The sequence below is a fragment of the Apteryx mantelli genome, chromosome 3, assembly GCF_036417845.1.
Source record: "Apteryx mantelli isolate bAptMan1 chromosome 3, bAptMan1.hap1, whole genome shotgun sequence".
Taxonomy (NCBI): Eukaryota; Metazoa; Chordata; class Aves; order Apterygiformes; family Apterygidae; genus Apteryx; species Apteryx mantelli.
In genome coordinates, this window is record NC_089980.1 from 88447039 (window position 1) to 88469422 (window position 22384).

Below are 22384 nucleotides of genomic sequence, written 5' to 3' on the forward strand. Positions count from 1 at the left end.
ATAGACAGCACATCCAGCTTGCATGAACTTCATTTTTGGTAGAAAATACAAGAAAAGTGTTGGCTTGCACTTGTGTTACATTATACCCTGTCTTATCACAGTCTTCTTTTGTCACCCATGCTTACTTGGATCATCTGAGGTTTCAAGTACCTTCAAACTCTTCCTTGGGTTTCTCTCTTGGATCAAATTCTTAGTTTTCAATCAACCAGAGCGAGCAACAGTCTGATTACAAGAAACTGCGATTCTAGCAGGGATTTCTGCTACATCAGGATGAGTTTCACATACAAAACATTTGATCCTTCTTTTGTGCAAATTGTCTTATACATGACAGGAATAGTGCATGAACCACAAAGTACCCTATTCATGCAAGAATGGTATAAATCTACCATCAACCCAGCATAACCCACTGACTGTGTCTCCAGTCAAGAAAAATTCTGATCCAGTTAAATTTCCTGTACATCAAATTTACAGAAAAGGAAATAAAGGCAAAATTTCATATGGCCACAAACTAGTGGTACAAAAAAAATAACCGAGTCCTTATGTCTGAAGCATAAAAACCACTCGATGAAAAAAAAAAAAAAGTGGTCCAGAAGATAAAGTGCAATAAATTATTTAATTTGTGCTAAAAAGCATTCCAATTCTGTAGTTTTACTTCTTTACACACTTTTTTAGTGTTCTTTTATTCATCTTTTAATTATTCTATTTTTTGCTTCTGTCCCCATCTTTCCAATACTGTTCAGTCTGCATTTCTGTAAGCCGTGAGATAGTACGCTGAAATGCAAAAATTTCCTCTTCTCCTGTAAACATGGAGAGTCCTTTGGCAGAATCCTACATAAATACACAAAAATGGTACCACAAAACTGAGAAACATAGCAGTACTGAAGTCCATCCTGTCTAAACTGTAACACTGAATACTTTACAGGCATGAACAACACCAGACAGCAGTATGACACCAATGGAAAATAAAGTTAACCTCCTAAAATTAACTCTAAAGAGAAACACCTATTTCAGCTAGTTAATCCTCTGAAGAAACATAGCAAAGCAAACAATTTGGTTTAAAAATAACATGATGACATTGTAACCATCTATTTCCACTTTTCTTTTGACTCTAATTGTATAGGGCTTTTGTCAAGACCATTTAAAAATTCATTAAGAATAACTACATTACAAAGGAAAGAAAAAACAGAATAAGGGGCATGCAAAATAGTATTCACTGTGAGGAACTGAGAGATAGCCCTGTATATTCTACAAAGAGCTAGAATAGACCATTTTTATTTCTGTATTTTAAATATAAGAGCTAAACTTAAATCACTATTTTCATAAATGGTTGAATAGATATAACCATTAACAATCAAAATGCCCCTAAAACTTATGCAAAATGATTCTATATATTGTGATATTTTCTTTGACCATGAATGAATAACATAACATACAATTACGAGAGTGACAAATACACTGCAGAAAAAGCAGCAAATCACTAGTTAAATGTTGACTCGATTTCTTTTCCTAAATTGCTGCTGTAATTATGAGACCAAAACCAATTTTGCTACAAAAGGGAGATGTTAATATCATGTACCTGGCTCAAGTCCAGATCATCCATCAACACTCTGTTGTCCTCTAGCTCACCATTGTCATGTTCTACCAGGAACAAGCTTTGGAGAGGAGTCACTGCCGAACAAATAATACGCACCTGAGAGAGGAAAAACAGGCAACGATATGATCACTTGGGTTTTATACATAAGGGATAAAATGCATCTTTTATGAAAAGCAAACTTCAATTTATGACCTTGGTTTTTCCCAGGTATTTTTCCTTTCTCTTGTTAACAGTACTGTTACAGATTTACCTGACTTAGTCATTCGGAATATTAACCTTACAGAATCTTTTTCTTAATAATAACAACTCATAACGTTTACTCAGAGAACAGTGTAACTATGCTCCTAAATGCTCAGAATATCTGCTGTATCAGAATATTTGCAAAGAGTTCACAATCAAATTTACTTTCTAAAATAACAGCTATAAAATATTATTCAACAATGGTTTTTTCCCCATAGTTAGGATTCCTCTGGGTAGGTAAGTGAACTGCACAGGTACTTCCACATACAGAACGCTGAAATACAAGATTTCCCCAAATGCTGAGTTTTGCCAGTCCGCTTTCACCTAGGATACTCAAGTGAACGTTTTTGGCTAATAACAACAACAATGCTGTTTTCATGTCTGGTGGGAGGAGATACTATGTGCAGTAAGATGTGCTGTCTGTGGGGGATTACAGTGTATTACAGAAGCAGTCACTTGTTGAAAACATCCAGGCAAAATGTTTCCACTGTAGACAGGTCTCTACAAATAAGCTCTCTCAGATAGCTTTTCCACACAATTACTGGTAATGCGAGTTTAATAGTTGTGTGGTTTTTCTGTGGAAGAATGCAACTGCTTGCTGACAATTCTTAATGATAACATGCAGATCACAAAAATAAGTATTTCTCACACACTGTCATTAGTTTATAAATATTAGTATATCCTCTAAGAAACTATCCATTTCTAATTCAGAAAGCACAAAGAATCTGGCTGACCTGAGACTACTCACACGACTAGTTAGAGCACATACTTCAACACTGTGTTGAATCGGGGCCTTTCTGACCATCTTGCCAGAACATTCTTGAAAAATCTCTATTGATATCTCCTGATTGCATGAATATTTAAGTGTGTGCCTATATAATTGCACATAGAATGGAGTTTAATATCTTTCATTACTTTTTAAAAAAAATCTGAAACATGAATTTGCCTTTTTTTGTTTTAATAGTGCTGATTTTGCTTCTGTGATTGAAACCTCTGTAAATTCATGTGAAGTGCTGCATTTATCATTAATATTCCATTAGCAGTTCTGCAATGTAATGCAAAGCCTACAGTAACTGTTCCTTCTGAAATTAGTAATATGTGTAAGTATGCTATTAACTCTTCAATACCCTGTTCAGGAGGGCACTGATCCCTGACCAACTGTCCATACAAACTAAAATAATTTACTCTCAGTTGCTAACTCCACTGGAGCTGAACACAGTCTTTCATTATTAAAATAATGACACAGCTTCTGTGGTTTTCTTGAGTTGGAAAAAAATATAACATTCCAAATCAAGAAAGGCAAATAATCTCAGGCCTATGCTTATGGTCATGCTTAATATTTACAGAAATCAAAAGTATTTAAAACTACCTGCTTATTTGGCTCTCCTGCAATGAGGCCTTTTGCGTGAAACTGAAATGATGTTTCTTTATAGTGCTAGTCCATTCTGCTTATGTTTTCCAAATTATTAATAAATAATTAATTTGAAGTAAGACTTTCTAACAGACAGGTTTTAGCGCTCCCAATATTACTGCAATACATCTATGAAATGCTTAGTTCTCACCTTATGCTCATAAAAGGTATCAATAAGAGTAATGAAGCGGCGAGCTTGTGTCCTTTTTGCCATTGTAAGAAGTGGTATGTTGCGAACAAAGACTGTGTCAAAGCGCTTGGATATTTCCAAATAGTCACTGGCCCCAAGAGGCTGAAACAATAACAAAAAGATGTTACAAATGGAAACCCATAACAGAACGATACATAAACTCTGCATCTTGAAATACTACAATTACAGAAGAGAGGGTGAAAAGTCCTCATCCTATTCTTATTTTTGTTCCATCATATCTTGTGTTTCTGGAATACTTCACTTTGTCCTTGCTGATAAAGGTAAAATATGGTGCTCGTTTGTATTTTTTGGCTTTACCTGAACAGTGCTCGATTGTTAAAAATTTGGCTCTTCTGCATCCTGACATCATATTATGATCTCTCTGAGGAGCTTAAACAGAATAATCACTATGAACCATATCTATGAACAGACTAGAGATGGTTAAGCCACAAAACCACCCAAAGCATAAATAACTTGAACAGCTATTAGGAGTATTTATTACTGATGCTTTCCAGTAGCAAGATCTTCAAACAAAAACAAATGCATAGGCTCGCTACTAAAATCATATGCAGAACTGTATTTGGTTCAACTAAGAGTAATTCTGATTTAATAAAACCTTATATTCCAAGTACTGAAAGTAATAGGAAGCAGACAAAAAGACAAATTGTACATGGTTTCACCTATAACGGCAAAATAAAAAGCTTAAAAGTACATTTAGTTTCTATTTATATGTCTAAACCATCAACAGAAGATATGCACAGACAGTGGTAGCTCATGCAAGTACACATTCAAATACATTTGTTTAAAATGACTTTTTCATTACATGGAAGGTCATTTTTCCTGCAAGATCTACCCTATTAGTACCACAGGCAATATTTTATCTTGAGCTATTAAGTCATTGTACTTAGGAGAAAAAAGCTTCATACTCCTCTTTGCAAGCCCTGAAATCAGTCCCATTAGTTTTACCTGTGCGAGCATTTCAGTACCTTGGATGCAAATACTTCAGAGAGCAAGGTCAGCAGCATTTTGCATGATAATGTCAGAACTCTCTTCCTGCCTAAAGAAATGCACTGTCCCAATAGTGCAATATGGTTTTAAAGCACTGCAATACTGCTAATATCTTAAAAACAGGAAACTAAAGATATTTTATGCAACCAAAAAAACCAAACAATTTTGCTGTAGGCTGAACATAACTGCCTAACTAGAATCCTTCTTCGAGAAATTATGGTGGATTCTTAATGACTGTCTATGATCAGATCTGGCTTTGGGTTTTATTTAGAGATGAGAATGAAGAATCTGTAGAAACGGTCTATACACAAGCAAAGGTGAGTGAAGTCTTGGCAGCATTCCAGAAAGTCTTCTGGAGGCTGATGGAAATAAGTTAGAGCATCTCACCAGCTAACCCCAAAGGCAGGTATTAAAGCCTCAGACGCTAAGCCAGTTCTTCCATTTGCAGTCTCATGAATCATCCCGTTTCCCCATTCACAACCACGCAACTTCCCTGTGACGTCTATGGAAAAGAATGACTACGAAAAATACTGCTAAAAATACCTGCAAGTTAACAGCAGTATACTATATCCTCTAAGTGGTACATACTGCTTATTTTCTCTCCTCATTTCAGCCTCCCTTCTGTTACTATGGGCTTCATGGCCAGAAACCAGGAGACTAATCATCACAACGATGGCTACCAGCAACAGTTTCACATATAACCTCTGAAAAGTCTCATGCGAATGTAGAGCATGTGTAGCTGAACTTGCAATGTTTTGATGAAATAAAGCAAGAAAAGGTTCAAGGAAGTCTGACGCAACTGATGGATGGAAACATTACAGAGAAAGCCCACCAAATATCCCAATATCAGATACAGATTATAGCTAGCTGGACAACAATCATATCAAATGCAAAAGAACAGAAGGGAAGCACTAAAAACAACATATACGAAGATGCTCCTGGAGATTTTAAGATTGTCTGGGAAAAATAAAATAAAATAAAAAAGGACTTAGGTAATGATAATTTTTATTCTATATTTAGTACTGAAGTACTGTTAAGTGTAGAGAAGATCAAGTATGCCTGTATGCAGGGTACCTGGAGGGGACAAGAGCAGCAACTTGATTGCATATGAGAGGAGAAATAATTTCTTATGTCTCTCTTCAGGTATGAAATTACAGACATCACTGCTACTCAGGTTCATTCTTTTATCACATGATGATGCCAAGCACTCTTCTACCAAAGCTCAAAACTCTGAGGAATTATTCCCCCATGCCCCAAACCATACTTCTGAATGCCCCCCTCACTGCAAATACAAGGCAAAGTCTCAAGTATTAAAAGCCAGTTCCTAAAAGGAAAAAATTAACGTTTCAAATGTTTGCAAAATCCACAAACAAACACCCAGCCACAGAGCTGTACACCTTCATAAAACTGCAAGAATTATGTGTGCAACTTGGTGGGTATCCAGACATGAAAATGAAAAAACGTGAGGTGAGATGGGGTCTGTGAAGGACAAAAATAAGGCTAATATATTTCAAATGCGAAAAAAGGAAGAATTAATACTTCTTTTGGTTCTTACATGGATATAAAAACAGAGGGTTACAGTTTGCATCCTTATCACAGCCAAACAAGAATCTAAACTATTTCAGCAGTGCAAAAGACACGCATTTCAAAATTCTTCAAATTAAATATGTAAAAAGTACATCATTATGAGCTGTTTAACAAGAATTTCTGAACCCCCTAAGCCAAATCTTAAGTAATAATATTTTGTCAGCGTTGGCAGAAAAACGTCTTTGGAGACATTATCATACGAAAGATCTGAGCCTAACAGTCATGACTATTTTGATAGAGTAAGTTCGTACATCCCTGCCAAGACTCCAGCCTGGTGAAAAGCAACTGAAACTCAGTCAGTCTGTTATACTTGGCTCAGGTGGCCGCAGCTGTAGTCCTCTACATACAAGAGTTTTCAAACCTTCTACTTTTAGGGTGTAGAAAGACATGACCATGGAGATAAAGACAAAAGTTTTTAATCTTGCTTTCAAAAATGACTTGCTCTTATCTTGGACAAGCCACTTAATTTCTTTCCGCCTTATTCTACTTTATAAAAAGCAGCAACAATTACCAAATTTGCAAACATTTTGGAGACAGTTTAAATCCCATTTGTATTCCTCTAACCTTGGTATGGGCCCAATTCCATGCTACTCCCAACTGCTCAGAAGTTCTTCTAACTGGCCCTTAATGGTCAAAGCGCTCCAAGTGCAGGTGAATGTCACACAGGGGCACTCAGACAGCTTCTCCTCAGGTCACCTCCTCCCTGACCTCTTACTCTCTCAGCACTGGCAAGAGGCTGGCACCAGCACTCATGCACCAACTCTGGGCAACAGGATAATATCAGGGCCAGAGAAAATGGGCTCAAGGCCAAACTACCCCAGTACTAGAGATTCTGGTTGTATATTCCATATACAGAAGCTCCACTTAGAAGCCAAGTTCCACTATTTCACCAGCCAACCCACACCTCCCCAGTTAAACGTGCTGTCAAAATATCCTCACCTCTCTGGAGTAGTGTCTATAGGCCTTTTTTTCCCTCACCTTGCAGCAAGACGCTCAGTAGCGGCTGTGTCCTGACTTCCAAAAATACAGGCTTGGACAAGACAACAAGACTGGTGGCAAATGATTTTTAGAAATTTACCACTACCCTCTGTATAACTCTCTAGGGTTGAAATTTATTTTATGAACCTTAGTCACAGAAAGTATTCCATTTTAGTCAGTAGCATATACGAAGGTATTACTTCCTCTGAAGTTACAAATGAGGCTACAAATCCTCCTAGTATTGATGATATATGAAATCCTCTTACTAAAATTTTAGCTTGATTAATCTGGTTTTGTGAAGAATGTTCCAAAAATAGCTTAATTTGTTTGGTGTGTGATTTTGGTATTGTCTGATCTTTTTTCTTTCCATCAATTATTCATCAAAACTGAACTTTAGAACCATAACACACTTACATAACAACTGTCACTTACTGTTTGATACCAGCTCTGTCATAAGCTGTGCAAATCTTTTGCAATAAACATTAACAGATAAAAATCTTTCTTATGTATTATTGTTTCTGTATTTAAAAACTTGTAGACAAGGTAAAACTGTTGTAGATTTTTGTCATTAACTCTGATGCCAGGAGTCAGTATTTTACAGGCATCATACCAATGCAAAATGCATTAGCACTAACATGGGCTGCCCTCCTGACTAAGTGTTTAGTCCACTTCAGCTTGCTTGACTGAGTTCTCACCTTCATTTTTCATGTTTTTGTCTCTCTGTCTACTTAATGCATTTTCAGCTATCATCATCTTGGTTCAAGTAGGATGTTTATTATTTAGAGCTCTCTGTGGACTGTATTAAGAGTTAGTTGTCTTCTGTTCCTATTATACATTACATTTAAAGTATAAAGCATTCTGCTTTGACTCATCAATGACAAAGCAGCTCATCTTTTAGAGATTGTCTGAAGAATACAAAACACTTTACATAGGTTAAAAAAAAGGCGTTTCATCTTAAGAGAAATTTTATGTTTGTTGGTGTTGGAAGATATTCTAGGTCCAGTTCTAATAAAACACTGATGATTAGTAATTGACAGTAGCCATAATTTAATGCAGACACTAAAATACTCCAAAACTTTCTAAAAAACTACATACAGTTCAAGACTGTATAACATTTACAACATAGACATTAAGCAATAACAAAACCTCATAAAGCTCTCTGTTGTTTCCAGAGGAGCCGCGCTCTATCACTAGTATGGCTGATCATTAAAATGGGGAGTTGGGGTAATGTTTCAAGATCATGACTCAAGAGAAATGAAAATCTGAGGCATGATTTGTGATGCAACTGCACATTAAATAAGAACATAAAGAGGGCACAGCTATCTTGGTGAAGACATTTAAAGACACTGATGGCAGTGCATATCTACCAGAAAGCCTTGTAAACTTACAGGCAAAGATGAGGATTTCATTTACAGCATAATTAATAAACTGAGGATTTAAGGAGGAAAGCAATTTCTTACCAACTTTTACTGAAGAGGTCCTGTCATGTCATCATGTAATTTAAAAATCACATCAGAGTGCGAACTGAGGGAAAATTAAAATAATACATTCAGTTTTGTTTCGGTGTGTTCTAACTAAGCAGTGTGAGTTGGCCTGCAACTTTAAATTGCATTATTTTAACTTGTCTGACTGCCACTTGACATGATGGCTACAAAACTTGTTTGTTAAAATATTTGCTGATTGATTTATTGCTCCTTCTTTTAAAATGTTCTTTAAAGTATGTTTCAGCTACTCTCAGAGGCAAGACACCAGAAGTAAGCAAGCCAGTGACATCTCCAGTGGTAATCACACAAATGAAAGCTCTATTGAAAGAACATTACTAAGGCTGAAAAGTCAAACACACATCCACGTTAGACAACAGTTGCCTGTGTGCCTCAATTTAAATCTCTTGGCTATATGCTTTATGATATAGTCTTTAATTACATTAACCGATACTTTTTCCCTCTCCACAGGATCCTTGACATACCCAGTACACAGAATAGTGGTTCTCACATAGTGCACACCTACCAATACATGTTTTATCCTCATTGCTGGAGGTGTGTTACACGAACTCATTTCCTATGGACTTTTCAAATGCTTGCATGAAGAAAGAAGTATGCTTTTCTTCTTATGCTTTTGTTACCATAGTAGCTAGGTACTTCACCTGCAGTAATAAATTATCTCCACAACCATGGCTGTGAATCAAGAAGGTAATATTATCTCCGTTTTACAAACAGGGGACAAAGAAATTAAGGTCAAAAGCATATACAAGTTGCCAGATTAAAGATCTCTGAAATCTGATTTTTCAGATTTCGTAGAGCACTATCAGTTCAAAGTAGAGCTCATACTAACTTCAGTTACTGCCAGCACTATTGCAGTTTAGGCCCCAATGCCTCAAGAAGCATGTCCAGAAAATGAGAAATACACTTGTATTCCAACTACCACAGTGAAAAGGCTGTTTTTGACAAGAAAGGAAAGGACACACAGGAAGTCTCTGGTGCAGACTAGGATAGACTCCAACTATGCAGGGCAGCATTCAGCTGCTTTAATCATTGCTCTTCTCCTCTGTGGTTACACAGCCTGCATCACCCCCAAGCTAGTTCGTTCCTAAATGAAGCATGGGTTCTTGGAGGGAGGGCAGGAGGGAAGTATGTGATCATATAATTAAAATGTCATGTAACAGTGATCATTACTGTAGTGCCTATGCAGAAAACGGGGCAAATCAAGATTTCACTAGCAACAGTCATTCTGGAATTTCCTCAATGCAGGTTCTTGTTGATACCACCTCATCCTATACCTATTACAGGTCCTCTGCGTAAGCTATTTTCCAGCTTTATTGACACCTATGCGAGTCATCAGCAGAGCAGGAATCTGAGATCTATAAACACCGGGGTAGAAGAGATCTGGGTCAAGCACAGCCCCTGCTATCTCAGCACACCTCACCTTGTAAAAAATGATATTGCTTGGAATTGCAGCAAAAATATTTTAGTCCTGTTTCTCTCACTGGAAAGTTTTTTTCAGAACTTTGCTCTTCCGACGATTAAGAAGGTACTTATAACTTCCAGCCTTTTTGTATTCATAAGCAACTTTATATTCCTATATGTCAGTGCTATCTAAAACTGAAACAGCGCCTTTCCTTTCTTGGTATATAGAGTGGAATGGTATGAATGAGGTTCTCACATTTCTTCTTGGCTTTTTTTCTGTGGGCAGAAGATGCATGGTGTTCTCGTCTAGACTCTCACAGTAATCCTTTTCTGTACCTGCTCTGCTTGAGTATTCATCTGCACACAGATGAATACGACAGTATTCACTGATATTTGTTGACTTCCCTGTTTTATCCTGAGTTGAAACAGAGCACGCTAGTCTCACTAGAGCACGCTACTATATTCATTCATCATCAAGCACAACCACTCCTGCCTTAGAATAACTTAACTGCTAAAAGGCTGAGGCTATCTCTGCTATGCCTAACAACAAGTGAGATTTTCAAAGACCTGTCAGCTGGTCAAACTTCGATAGACTGGTGGAATGGCAAAAGGCATGTTTCTGCCAAAAATCCCTCACTGCCAAGTTTCCAGTTCCAACTCCAAAGCATGGCAGTTGTCAAAAAAAAAGGTCTCAAAAACTAGTGGTGCTTAAAAAAAGATGGTTTCTGTTGCTTTTTACAGTAAGTAAACCCTCAAACAAACAATTTCTAACAGGCATGATCAGGCATAATAAAAATAATAAAAGTTCTAACAGGCGTGATCAGGCCCTAAGAAAGAAACACTTACAAAAGTTCATGTGAAAGTAAGTTCTTCTTAAATGAGTTACTAGATCACAATTCAAATGATTATCTTGTGATTTTTAAGTCTTCAAAAGAACCTAGACTATATAGAAATTATCATTCTGTTTATAGCTTTAGCTAAGTATTGGCATTTACTATTTGATTTCAAAGCCCAGGGACAACAAAGATTTTAAAAAATTCTACATTCAGGCATTTAAGAAACAAAGACTGAAAATAAGGCGGCAAACCCTTGCAACCTACATCCCAAAACTACAATCAGCTTTAAAAATTTTGTCTTTGTGGATTTCCTGGTCTATAACTTATGGGCTCTAAAACCTCAATTTATGCAGCTTCCACTGAAGACAATACTAATAATTAATAATATTTAAGTCGTGATAAACACAGAAGAAGGTATAAAACAGAATGGTTTGACTAACAATATATTACAATATTTCTGCCTGAGAGGAGGTTCTCAATATATTTTATAAAATGTATTTGAGAATTAGTGACGAGCAAGTGAAGAGTTAACAGGACTGAAATATGGCAACATTTTATTGGTATAGAAACTGATTAAATCCTCACAGCAAATGTGGCTAATCAAAGACAGACTCTCAGTCCAGAGCTTTAGCTGTAAAAGCTAATCTCCTGCTAGGAATAAAACTAGAGATTAAAAAAAAAAAACTATGATTCTAAAAAGTTACTGAAAATAGCGTTCACTTCTGCTCAACTCCATGGCATGTTTATTTACAACTACACCTAACAATCCTAAAGAAAACACCAAATTATACAGTGGACACATTCAGTAGTTCTTACTGAAAGCAATCCCCCCTCAAAATGATTCAGAACCATTAAAGTGCAAATGCAGCTGATTTGTGTTATTTGTGTTCAACTGTTCATGTTCAACTGAACTTAAAGACAGACCCGGACTTGCATTCCTAAATTACTTGGTGCCTTGAAAATTGCATTTATTTCCTTTTAATAGCTGGTCACATCTTTCACTCTGAAGTGCAAGCTGATCAAGTGAGGGACCAGATCTTCCTCCTGGCCTGTGCAGTGCGCTCACTGCAACGGAACCTAACAGGAACCTTTGGCCACTTCTTTGTTGTGTTAATCTACATTAATGCTACATTTTGCCACTTACAGACCAGCTAAACATCTTCTTGACAAAAAGCATGGTTACACTGTCTTTCATGATACGGACATTGAATTTATTTTCTTAGTGATGTTATGCTATAGTATGCTTGCTAATGGTTAGTAACCCAAATTCCCTCACTGTGTTTTCCAGCTCTATGAGAAAACACGACCCTATTTAAATTACTTTAAAAATAAGAAAGTCCACAGAGAGTCAGTGCAAAGATCCATCTAGCTGCATATCCCGTAACAGTGGCCAATAACAGTTATTTAGGGGTGAATATAAGAAGATATGCATATGGTCATATTTCCCTGATTTATTTTCCCAGGTTCCAGTGACCCGTTGTTCATGAACTTACAAGCATTTCTGTATTAAACCGTTTGCATTTAATATTACTGTTTGTTCTTTAGCTTACCCATCCACAAAATCAGTTTTATAGATACATTTTCCTATCATGTTAAGAGACTGCCTTCATTGGTACTTGGTGATTGGATGAAAGGATATATTGAACTGCCTAATTACCTAATGAAAATACTATATGATCCATGAAGCAAAGTTATTCAGCCTCTGTAAAGAAAAGGCTAAAATGCATTTTGAATATATTAAACGAAAAAGTCACCGTTACCAGCAGAGGTCAGTATTTGCTATGCATAAGTGAGAGGAAGCCTTTAAAAGGCAACACCATGAGCTAGCCTATATTTACCCCCTTTGGACCTAGGAGAATGATCCTATGATGTACAGTGTTGTCAAATAACTTATACAAGATCACGGTTCAAATCAAAACTGCCACAATTACCAGTTTTTAAACAAACAGTTTAACTAAAACAAAATTGAAGAAAGGGGAGGGGCAAAGTGTGACTTTCCTAAGGCATCATTAATGAATACTGAACTTAATGTGCAGACACGGAGAAACAAACCTATATTCTCATGAGGTTGTATGACTTACACTTGCATGATCTCTAGTTTATGACTTTGAGATTTTAATAGCAAGTTAGTATGAGCATTTTATTTAAAACATATATATATTCATCTGAACTTTGGATATACTTATAATTACTGCTGGGAAACGGATAAGAAAAAAGTTTTTATAAAAAAAAGTTGATTTCAAGTTATCAGATCCAATCCATCCACAAGTCTCCTAGAATTTATCAGGAACAATTATAAATTGTATTTCAGTATCAAGAACCAGTTCCTTAGAATCCACTATAATAGCAATCTTTTATTCACATGCTAAACGGCATGCAGCACTTTCTAAAAATTAACTAATTATGTTCTGCAATAATTTAGCTACATTAGTAAATGTATAGATGGAGAAACTGAGGGCAAGAAATCAAGTTACCTGCCTACAGTCACAGAGAATGGGGGAAGTTAGTGTTAGCATTAAAATTCAGGGACTGTATACCAGTATTTGCTTGGTGCCTCTCCCAGCCTTCTCTGGCCAAGTTTGTTCATTTTCTGGGGCTTGAGAAAAGAAAAGATGGTAAGATAAGAAATGTTTTTGATGAAACACAAACACAGTTCTTCTGGAAAATTAGACTGGAGAAACTGATACAAAAAAAGCTCATTTAAAGGAATCCATCCTAATGGGCAGGTAACTATTTTCAAGCCATGACAAATGCTTGAATGCACCGCACTGCTGGATAAACCCTTGGCACGTTAGAGACCTGAAAAAATGCTTTTTGTTTCATTTTAAAGCAACTAAAATAGATTGATATCCTCTCATCCAGCATTTTTTAGTTTTCCACATAAGCCAGTAAATCAAAAAGTTAACTGTATGGATTTGATCTTAACTAAACTAGCTGAAACTTGGAATTTTCCTCAATGAGGAGACTATGATTTGAAAACTGATGAAAACAATAATGTGTCAAGATGCTTTCTATCAAGCCGACTGCAAATGGCAACAGTATGGCATACAATATATTCTTTATATTTTATGTTCAAAAATATTAAAGGCCAATTGTTAATTACCAAGATCTGAAACATTATTTTTTAGACAGAAATACTTCCTTATTTGATTGACATGCAAAAATTTGATAGTAACAGATCAAACAAGAAAAGTCTAATACTAGAAGGACACCGAGTCAATCTCCCGAAGTCTCCAGGCACTAATTACAGGAGCAGCTATTCTGAACATTCTGGTTTAAGCTGGCAGACATTTCAAACAGTGTGAAGTTACCAATTGCTTCTTCAACTGTTATTTTCATATGATCTTATGTAATGGCTGACATTTCATGAAATTATGTAATACCAAATTTAAAAATATATATGCTTTAATTTTTTAAAACAAAATCTTAATTTTATTTCAGAAGAAACACCACTAAACTTAAAAAGTTTTACAGAAAGTTCAGATGAAACATTGTATTACAAAAACTACTGTTTATATAAGAAATTTTCTGAGAATCTTCAAATCTCTCTCTCTAATCCTACACCAATGAGCATAAATGAAGTTCTTAGATCTGGATGTTTATTGCTATAGACTGCAGTGTAACAGAGTTATCCCATACCAGACTGTAAGACATTATCATCCAAATGACTCTGTTCTCACATTATTGTGACAAGCTACTTCTCCAACGTAACAAGAGCATCCATCCTTTCACATATGCACTCTTGCATAAACTCAGATTAAACTCTTCCGTCTGGAACCATGCAGGGCTACGGGAAGCCAAAGTAATAAATTCACCAAGTCCTAACTGCAGTGTTGCTCATTCATGCCAAGCTGATTATCAAGAACCTCATGAGCATTCATTTATGCCAATTTCAGAAAACTCCAGGTAATATCTTCCAAGATATCATCGCAACAATTCAGTGTGATCAAAAATAACTTCCAAAAACAACAGATTCCCTTCAATGCACTCACTTATCTTAATTATCCTAAATCACTCTAAATCATGTAATGTTTTCAGAATTACAAATTAAACAGAAGGAAGAAGTTTAGAAGAAAGAAGTTTAGAAGAAAGAAGCTTAAAATTAACTGCATTATGTATTGTATGATATCAAATTGTATGATTTTTTTTTTGTCAGAAGATGGTGACAACGCAAGAATATCTTCACACATGAAGAAGTCTGGCATACTGTATTTACCAGATGGGAAATGAGCAAATAAAATCTAGACAGAATTGGTGACTACCTTCCATTATGAAACTAGTTTTCATCTTAAAAGCTTCCAATATTAGCTACGCTAATGTTTTCCATTCTGAATGGATGCTTTAAACTGACTTCGTATGAATATATGTCTGTGTGTGTCAATGCATATTTATTTGTACAAGTTTCAGTTAGTTACTGTAAGGCTAATATAGATCTTGCTGCTCCAGTTAAACTTTCTTTTACTAGTGGCTCAAAGAGGAACCGTGGTGTTTCCACGCTGTGGACCAAGAACGTGAAATTTGTTTAAAAGGTTGCTTTGCTATCAGGGATGTCTCACACCCCTTTTTTGAAATTCCACTCGAATCTGGGAAAGTTACAAGCCTTGGAAAACCGCAGTCACCTTCCAAAAGCATGACTGGGCTGAACGCAGGTAGCTGATAGTCCAGGTTACCCCCTTGGAGGGACTGGGCTTGTTGCCCCGAGGGCTGCAGTGGGCGAGCTGAACTCTCGCTTACTGCACGAGCCATTGCAGAGGCACTAGGCATCCCAGAGCAGGGACCCCAACTCTCTCACCTCGGGAGATTCAGACAGTTTAAGATCAGGAGAGATCATGAAATCTTCTGGATTCCTGAATTTTACAGACAGCTAAGCCTAAGAACTAGCATTTAGCTAAAAGCAAAGCTAAAATGATATCCAGTTTTGACTTGAAACATAATACAAGAAGGCTCTGCCATTTCCTTTGCTGTTTCAAATGTGTGCCCCCCCCCCCCCCCCCGAATCTCTGTAGTCTCTGGTTTTCACTACGTCCTCTGCTAGATTTAGGAGCCCATTAATACCTATACTTTTCCCTGTGAAGACAGCCGTATGTTAGAAATCACCTTTCAATCTTCTTTTTGATAAGCTCAACAAATTGAACTCTAGTCTGTCATTCGAGGGCACAAATTCTCCAGCTCCAATAATTTTTGTGGCTTTTTCTGGTCTCTTCAGATTTTTCAGTATCTTTTCTAAAATTCTGACATCAAAACCATACCTAACACTCTATCAGCCTCACTGAGATGTTTTCAGAATTAAAATCATCTCTCTACCCTCCTTTTTATTTCCACCCCATCCATCCCAGATGAAATTAGGTCTTAACACTAACACTGGACAGGAAGCTCATCTTGAGCTGCTTTTCCATTACAACACTTCCACCTGTTTTCAAGTCACTACTTCTAGGACACAGTCTCCTCCTCCTGTAGGTATGACTTGCATTCCCAAAGCCAAGATGTAAGATTTTGTTACCTATATCAAAAAAGCTAAAAACAAAACAAATTCTCTCCTTTCCCCTCTCAAAGTCCCCAGTTCCACCAGGAAGTATGCTATTGCACGTGGCATCCCTATTTTCAGTTCCTCACCGCCATACACATGGCAGTCTTTGGATTTACAACAAATTTGAATTAGCATTTGTGTTATATTGGAAACTGCTGGGGGGGCAGGGGAAGGGTTCTATTGGGCTTGGTATGAAGACATGTGGAAGCTCATTAGAAATGCTATCTTCAACAAGAATCCTTCACTAATAATTCTTTTTGTATGTTATTTAGCTAACTTCTCAATCCATTTAACACATACTTTGCTGACACTGCATAATGCAAATTTCTTAATAATAATGGCATGTATAAAAGTCAACCTTTTTGACAAAATTAGGGTAACCAGAATTCATTTTGTTTCTATTTTTTAATTACCTATTGTGTGAATCCAGTGATTGACAGTCTGTACTTATCCCGGTCATCCTGCTTGTGGATTTTTTGTTTGTTTTAATATTGATACATTATTAACACTCTTCTAGCACTCTGGACTTTCTCTTGCACTCCAGCATTTAAGAAAAACAAACAGCTGGTCAGAGATCTCTGCCTACTTTTCCAGGACTCTGGTGACTTGAAACATATTTGCAGGGTATTTTTAACATACTTTCTAGTTACTAACAGACTGAAAATTATTTTACTATCTGTTAGTGAAACAAATATTTCACTCTGCTTCATTAGAACAGAGTATTTTTAGAAAAACCTTTTCCTTTTTCTACATCATTATTAAATGATTAGCCACCTCCATCTAGGAAAAAGGAAGTAATATTCAGATAATATAAACCATATCAGAACTCCTACCTTACTGTAAAAAGCCTTATAGCTGAGCAGGCATGGTATTTGTCCCTTACCTTTAGTTTCTCTTTAATTTTTCTGCACTTCTTAATTAGTTGCCATTCATTCTATATTATTTGATTCTGTCTTGACAGTGATGCAGGGCATACTTTTAGCATCTTCTTCCTCATAAAGTCCTTCTGATTCATGCTTTTTGTTTACACTTTCCTTTCCAGTTAGTTTTGGTCATACTTTCCTTGTTCTTTTTAAAATTACTCTTTCTGAACCCTCGAATGTGTAATTTCACTATTTGGAACTATCTTTTGGTCATATTGAATGTAAGAAAATTATGAAGAGGGTCCCTAAGCAACCACAAATTTCTAGATGAACTGATCGCTACGTGCTACCATAAAGCAAGTCAAACCAAAATGACCTTGTATTGGATGCAGTACTTTTTATGCTAGAAAATTATAATTTTTAATTTTTAGGCTAATTACATTTTACATTTTTCTGCATTCCATCTACGGCATTAGCTTCCCGTGCAACCACAATTTTTCTTTACACACTTCGCAGCCAACTGCTTAAGGAGGATTGTGTCTTATACTGTTTGCAACAGACCCATGTCAGTTCTACACTCTTGGGTTTGTTAGCACACTGATTAACACATATTGAAGATCCTTGCATTAGTTAACTTTAAGGCAGGTACCAGCATTTTTAACATTGCATCCTACCCTCCACCTGTTTTAGCTACTCTGTCCTTAAACAGGCTGTAAGCATCCATTTCACATTCCTATTTTGTGAATTGTCCCTAGAGGTTTCAATGATGTCAATTATATTTTTACCTATTAAAGAGAATTTTCCATTTATCTTGCTTGTCACCAGGTCTTATCACTGACATAAAATCAACTGCAAATCTTGTTTTCAATTCTCTTGTCATGTGTGTTTAAGATGTTCCTAATACACCAACTTCAAACTGCATGCATCTACCTAGGGCACCCACCTGGCTGCTACAGGCTCCAGCTAGTAAGATTCATCCACCCACCAGCGTCCATTCATATGATCCGCTTTCCCATAGGACTTTGTTCCAAATTTCATACAAATCTGCAGATTCACTCTAGTCACAAAGTCAACAATTCCCCTCCAATATTTTCTCGGGCGGACTTTTTCCTGTTCATTACACCTTCCTCAAACCTCAAATTCTGCCTGCCCCCTTCTCTCCGCCCAATTTTTTAAATAGTTGCACTCATGTTGCCTGTCAATTTTCTACTATCCAAACTATAATCACTAACAAATACCTTACAGTTATGTCTCCTGCAGGTTTCTGCTTTACCCCTCCACAAAGGGTATCCTTTATTATCCAGATTACTTGAGTATATTTAAATGACTCGATATTTCTAGACATGTTGAATGCCTTCTGATTTGGGGTTTTGTTTTGTTCTTGGTTTGGTTTCACTTGGTTTTGGCTACAAACCATGTGTGCACTCTTCTGGGTCCTACCTATTTTTCTCTTTCTTCTGTGGCATCAATGGAAACTACTTACCAGTCTGTCAAAAAAGATACTATTTTATAAATTTTTCCAACAAAGCGTTGGAAGATTTCAGGTAGAAGGAACACAGTCTCATAGTTTGACAACTGAATCCATCCTGGATTTTTCTTCTGCCTTTAGCAAATGGTTTAAAGTAAACAGGGAGGGGAATGGAGCAAAATGGAAGAAATGGCAGTTAAACCAAAATTTCTCACAGAATATCATCCAATTTTGCAATTTTCCAGATTCCTAATTTGAGGGGCTTGATTCACTGAAGGGCTAAACTCTTAAAAGTAGCACAAGTCAATGGCAATCTTTTATTATATCTATACAATGCTAAAAGACATTACATTCATGGAAAAAATGAGGTTAGAGGCACCTCAAGCCAGTCACCCAAATTTAACATACAGTTTTGAAGTTCATGATTTACTTCTCTATCTATAAAGTGAGCACAGTCATACCATCTTACCAATACATTAATGTAATATCTGTGGAGGTACATCAGTGATCCCAAGAGAAAAATCAGGGCAAAACAATTATATATAACAAATTATTTGAAGGGAGAAACGAATGAAGGCATATGTAAAGAGAATAAGGTACAGTCACAATGACTGAGGAAGTTGTTAAAGCAAAACCTTTGTCTGCTATGTTGTTTTAATTTTAAGCATGTGATTACCCTCCAAATTAAGATCGCATAACTTCCAAAGTCCTGAGTGACCAACATAACAAGACTACTTATATGAATTTTTTTCTAAATGTTGTTTCATAAGGACTCTTTGCTTGTTTTGATAGCAACCAAGCATCTTAACTCCTTTACACCAAGACATTCTGAATCCCACGGTTCCCACAGGATCAGAACCTTCCAGGGCACATCTCATTAGAAGCAATTTATCATCCCATGCAAGCTAAGAGGCATATATTAGGCTAAAGAATTTTACAAGTGTGTACTGACAGCATTGTCACACTACCTTTTCCTGATACATTAGGAGATACTATAACACAGTTAAGAAAAAGTCTAAAAAACTTTAGTGAACAGTACGTTGTTTTATGCATGACACATTTCCATTCTCACAAAAGGCAAACTGGATTTGTCTGAAACTAAAGACCAACAAAACCCCAAACCTACAATCTGAAACATAACCAGTGAAATTCCTGTTGAAATAATTAGCACCTTGGTAGCTACAAGCAAGTGAAAACATGATCTTATAATTAAAGGAGTGTGTAACGTCCTGAACAAAAGATGCTATCAGCCCATTTTAGAGTTGTCATCATTTAACAGTAACTTCAGGTGTCAGTAGAGAAGTTGTTGCAGTACATCTCAGCTTCTGGGGGCCTTTATTCAAACCGACTTGAGGTCATATATAAACACAGCATTTCAAGAATCATATCCCAAACATGATCACAACACAATCTAGCAGAGAATTTAGCAGTATTTAGCAGTATTTGGCAATATTTTTGGAAAGGCCTGGGACTGAGCAGCACACACACAGCTAGGGACAACTAAGGCATGCAACGACAGACTGGAGCAACAGCACAGCATTACCCTAGTGGTGTCAGGATCACTACTCCTTTGCTTGAGTACCAACTTCAATCGCAAGTTTTGTAAATAGTATTTGAATATTATTTACAAATTGGTACATTGTGACTACTCATATTCCAACAATAATGTCACACCAGACACAACTGTATTGGGATTTTTAGAGGCAATCTGTGATATAATTAAGAGTGAATTTACTATATCATTTAAAAGCAAATGACTTATTTTCAGGAGTTTGTCCTTTTTTTTTTCTTTTACATTCAAAATCTTTTTTCAAGTTTAAAAAGCCCTTTTTAATTTAGTATGACTTAAGAAAATAGCAAGTTTTTTTTTTTTTTTTTTTTTTTTTTGAAAAACTGTGAAAAGTCTGAGCGTTAACTGATCTAGATTTCACTGGGTACTCACTCTGTCACAAAGCTCTTCAAATGTGAAGTCTGCAATGGTTCCACATGCTTTATTCAGCCTCAGCTCTCTGCCTTGCACTTTTAGAATCCTTGGTCTAGTTACTATGGGAACATGAACAAAGACTCAATCTTCTCTGGATAATTACTATAAAATTCATCTCTTACAGATAGGAAATGCATAGCTTGATGAATAATAGCACATGATTCAACACATAAATTAGACAAAATGCTGATACAATGACTGCCACTTGAGTGTGGCATCAACCCATATACAGCAATGGAACTTATTAATTGGTCAGTGGAGATTGGGCATTGTGTTCTAAATGTATTCTCTTTCAAGAGAAATTAACTTACGTACAATCATTTTGTTTCTGAGCCAGCTCATCAAACAACTTATCCATGACAGCCTCCACATCAGCTTCACTTGTGCTACAGTGAAAAGAATAATAGAATATGAAATTAATAACACTTGAAGCCAACATCAAACAGCTGCCTGAGCCTGCTTAGCTTTTTGCCCATTAAAATAAAAAAAAAAAAAAAGAGAGAGAGAACAGGATGTTATGCTCTAAATACAAACATTAGATTTAGAATACACTTAAAAGTAGAGAATATTAACTCTCAGGTAGATGATTCTGCCTTATTTGCATACACTGAAAGACTTCTGTGTTTTGAGCTGTTTCCAGTAATGAGGCAATACAGGCAGAGCAGATCCATTAACACTATATGTGTACACAATGAGAAAAAAGGCTTCCGGCTCTATCTTGCATGCAAAATAAGAGCAAATAGACAAGGCAAGGCAGTCAAGCATCTGAAGAAGTATCCTTTCAAATTTCTGAGAGAGGACTTTGTGAAATTAAATATTGGAGCAGCTTTCTGAAAAAAATCAAGTCAACTGACTCTACTGATCAAACAATTTGCAAAATTAAACTATTAAATTCAAAATACCGGAATGATCTCTGCATTAGAATTTTTATCTTTTTTTTTTTTCCAAATATGATTTGGGAAAAGATCAATCACAGCCAGTGAAGCCCCATATAAAATATCTGTGCTCAGAACCTAAGCAAAGTTTATACTCTTCTTCCATAAGAATCTACAAGGATTAAAAATCAGTCGATCACAGAATATTTTTGATCATCGTAGAGTTTATGGCCAACATTTCTTAAAAAAAGAGGATAAATAATATGTCTAGCTGAGTTTGAAAACTGAGAATAGTAAGCTAAAGCTACAGTACACCATAGACTAGAATTCATATATATAAAACTACACTGAAGTTTAAAACAAACTAGATTATACAAAAGTCAACTGTTTTAGACCATGCATGCACTCAGGTTGCATTGCTTAACACAGTTCTAGACCTCCTCTAAATAAGGAGTGATGATCAGCATGTTATACAGTTACTTTCCTGTTCATTAGGCCCTAAACACCTTAAAGACATTAGCAACAGAACTGAATTAAAACCACTCCTGAGCTCAAGACTAGCTGCAGCAAAGCTGGTATGCATAACACAGAATTCGGAGGAGGGCGGGGAGGAAACAGTTCAGCAAGTGCCATTTCAAACCCTTAAAAAAAACTTTTCTAAATAGGAAGTTACAATAACTTTTAAATTTATGTAAATTACAATTTTTAATTTTTTAAAAATCTTTTCTCTTAACACTGATATTTCAGCAGTGCTTTCCTGTGACAAAATGACAAATGACTAGGAATAGACAAAACCAGAAACAAGTCATAAAGGGGGGAAAGAGCATATCTATATCAGTGCGCACACATGTGTATGCACATGTGTATCAAAAAGTTTGATGTAAAGGCTACAAGAAGGAATGCTCAAATACGTTGCCAAG

At 36.3% G+C, this 22384-nt stretch overlaps 1 protein-coding gene across 1 annotated transcript in view; it reads right to left on the minus strand.

The window, feature by feature from the left end:
• Positions 1 to 14: 14 nt before the first annotated feature.
• The window catches only part of AFG1L (AFG1 like ATPase), a 70935-nt gene continuing 48565 nt past the window's right edge, over positions 15 to 22384 (minus strand). The window contains exons 9-13 of the mRNA XM_067293897.1: positions 20905 to 20975; positions 20548 to 20648; positions 3397 to 3537; positions 1577 to 1690; positions 15 to 828 (exon numbers count right to left, since the gene is read on the minus strand). Coding sequence (XP_067149998.1) covers positions 700 to 828; positions 1577 to 1690; positions 3397 to 3537; positions 20548 to 20648; positions 20905 to 20975 — 556 coding nt within the window. The 3' untranslated portion in view covers positions 15 to 699. The remainder of the gene's footprint in view (positions 829 to 1576; positions 1691 to 3396; positions 3538 to 20547; positions 20649 to 20904; positions 20976 to 22384) is intronic.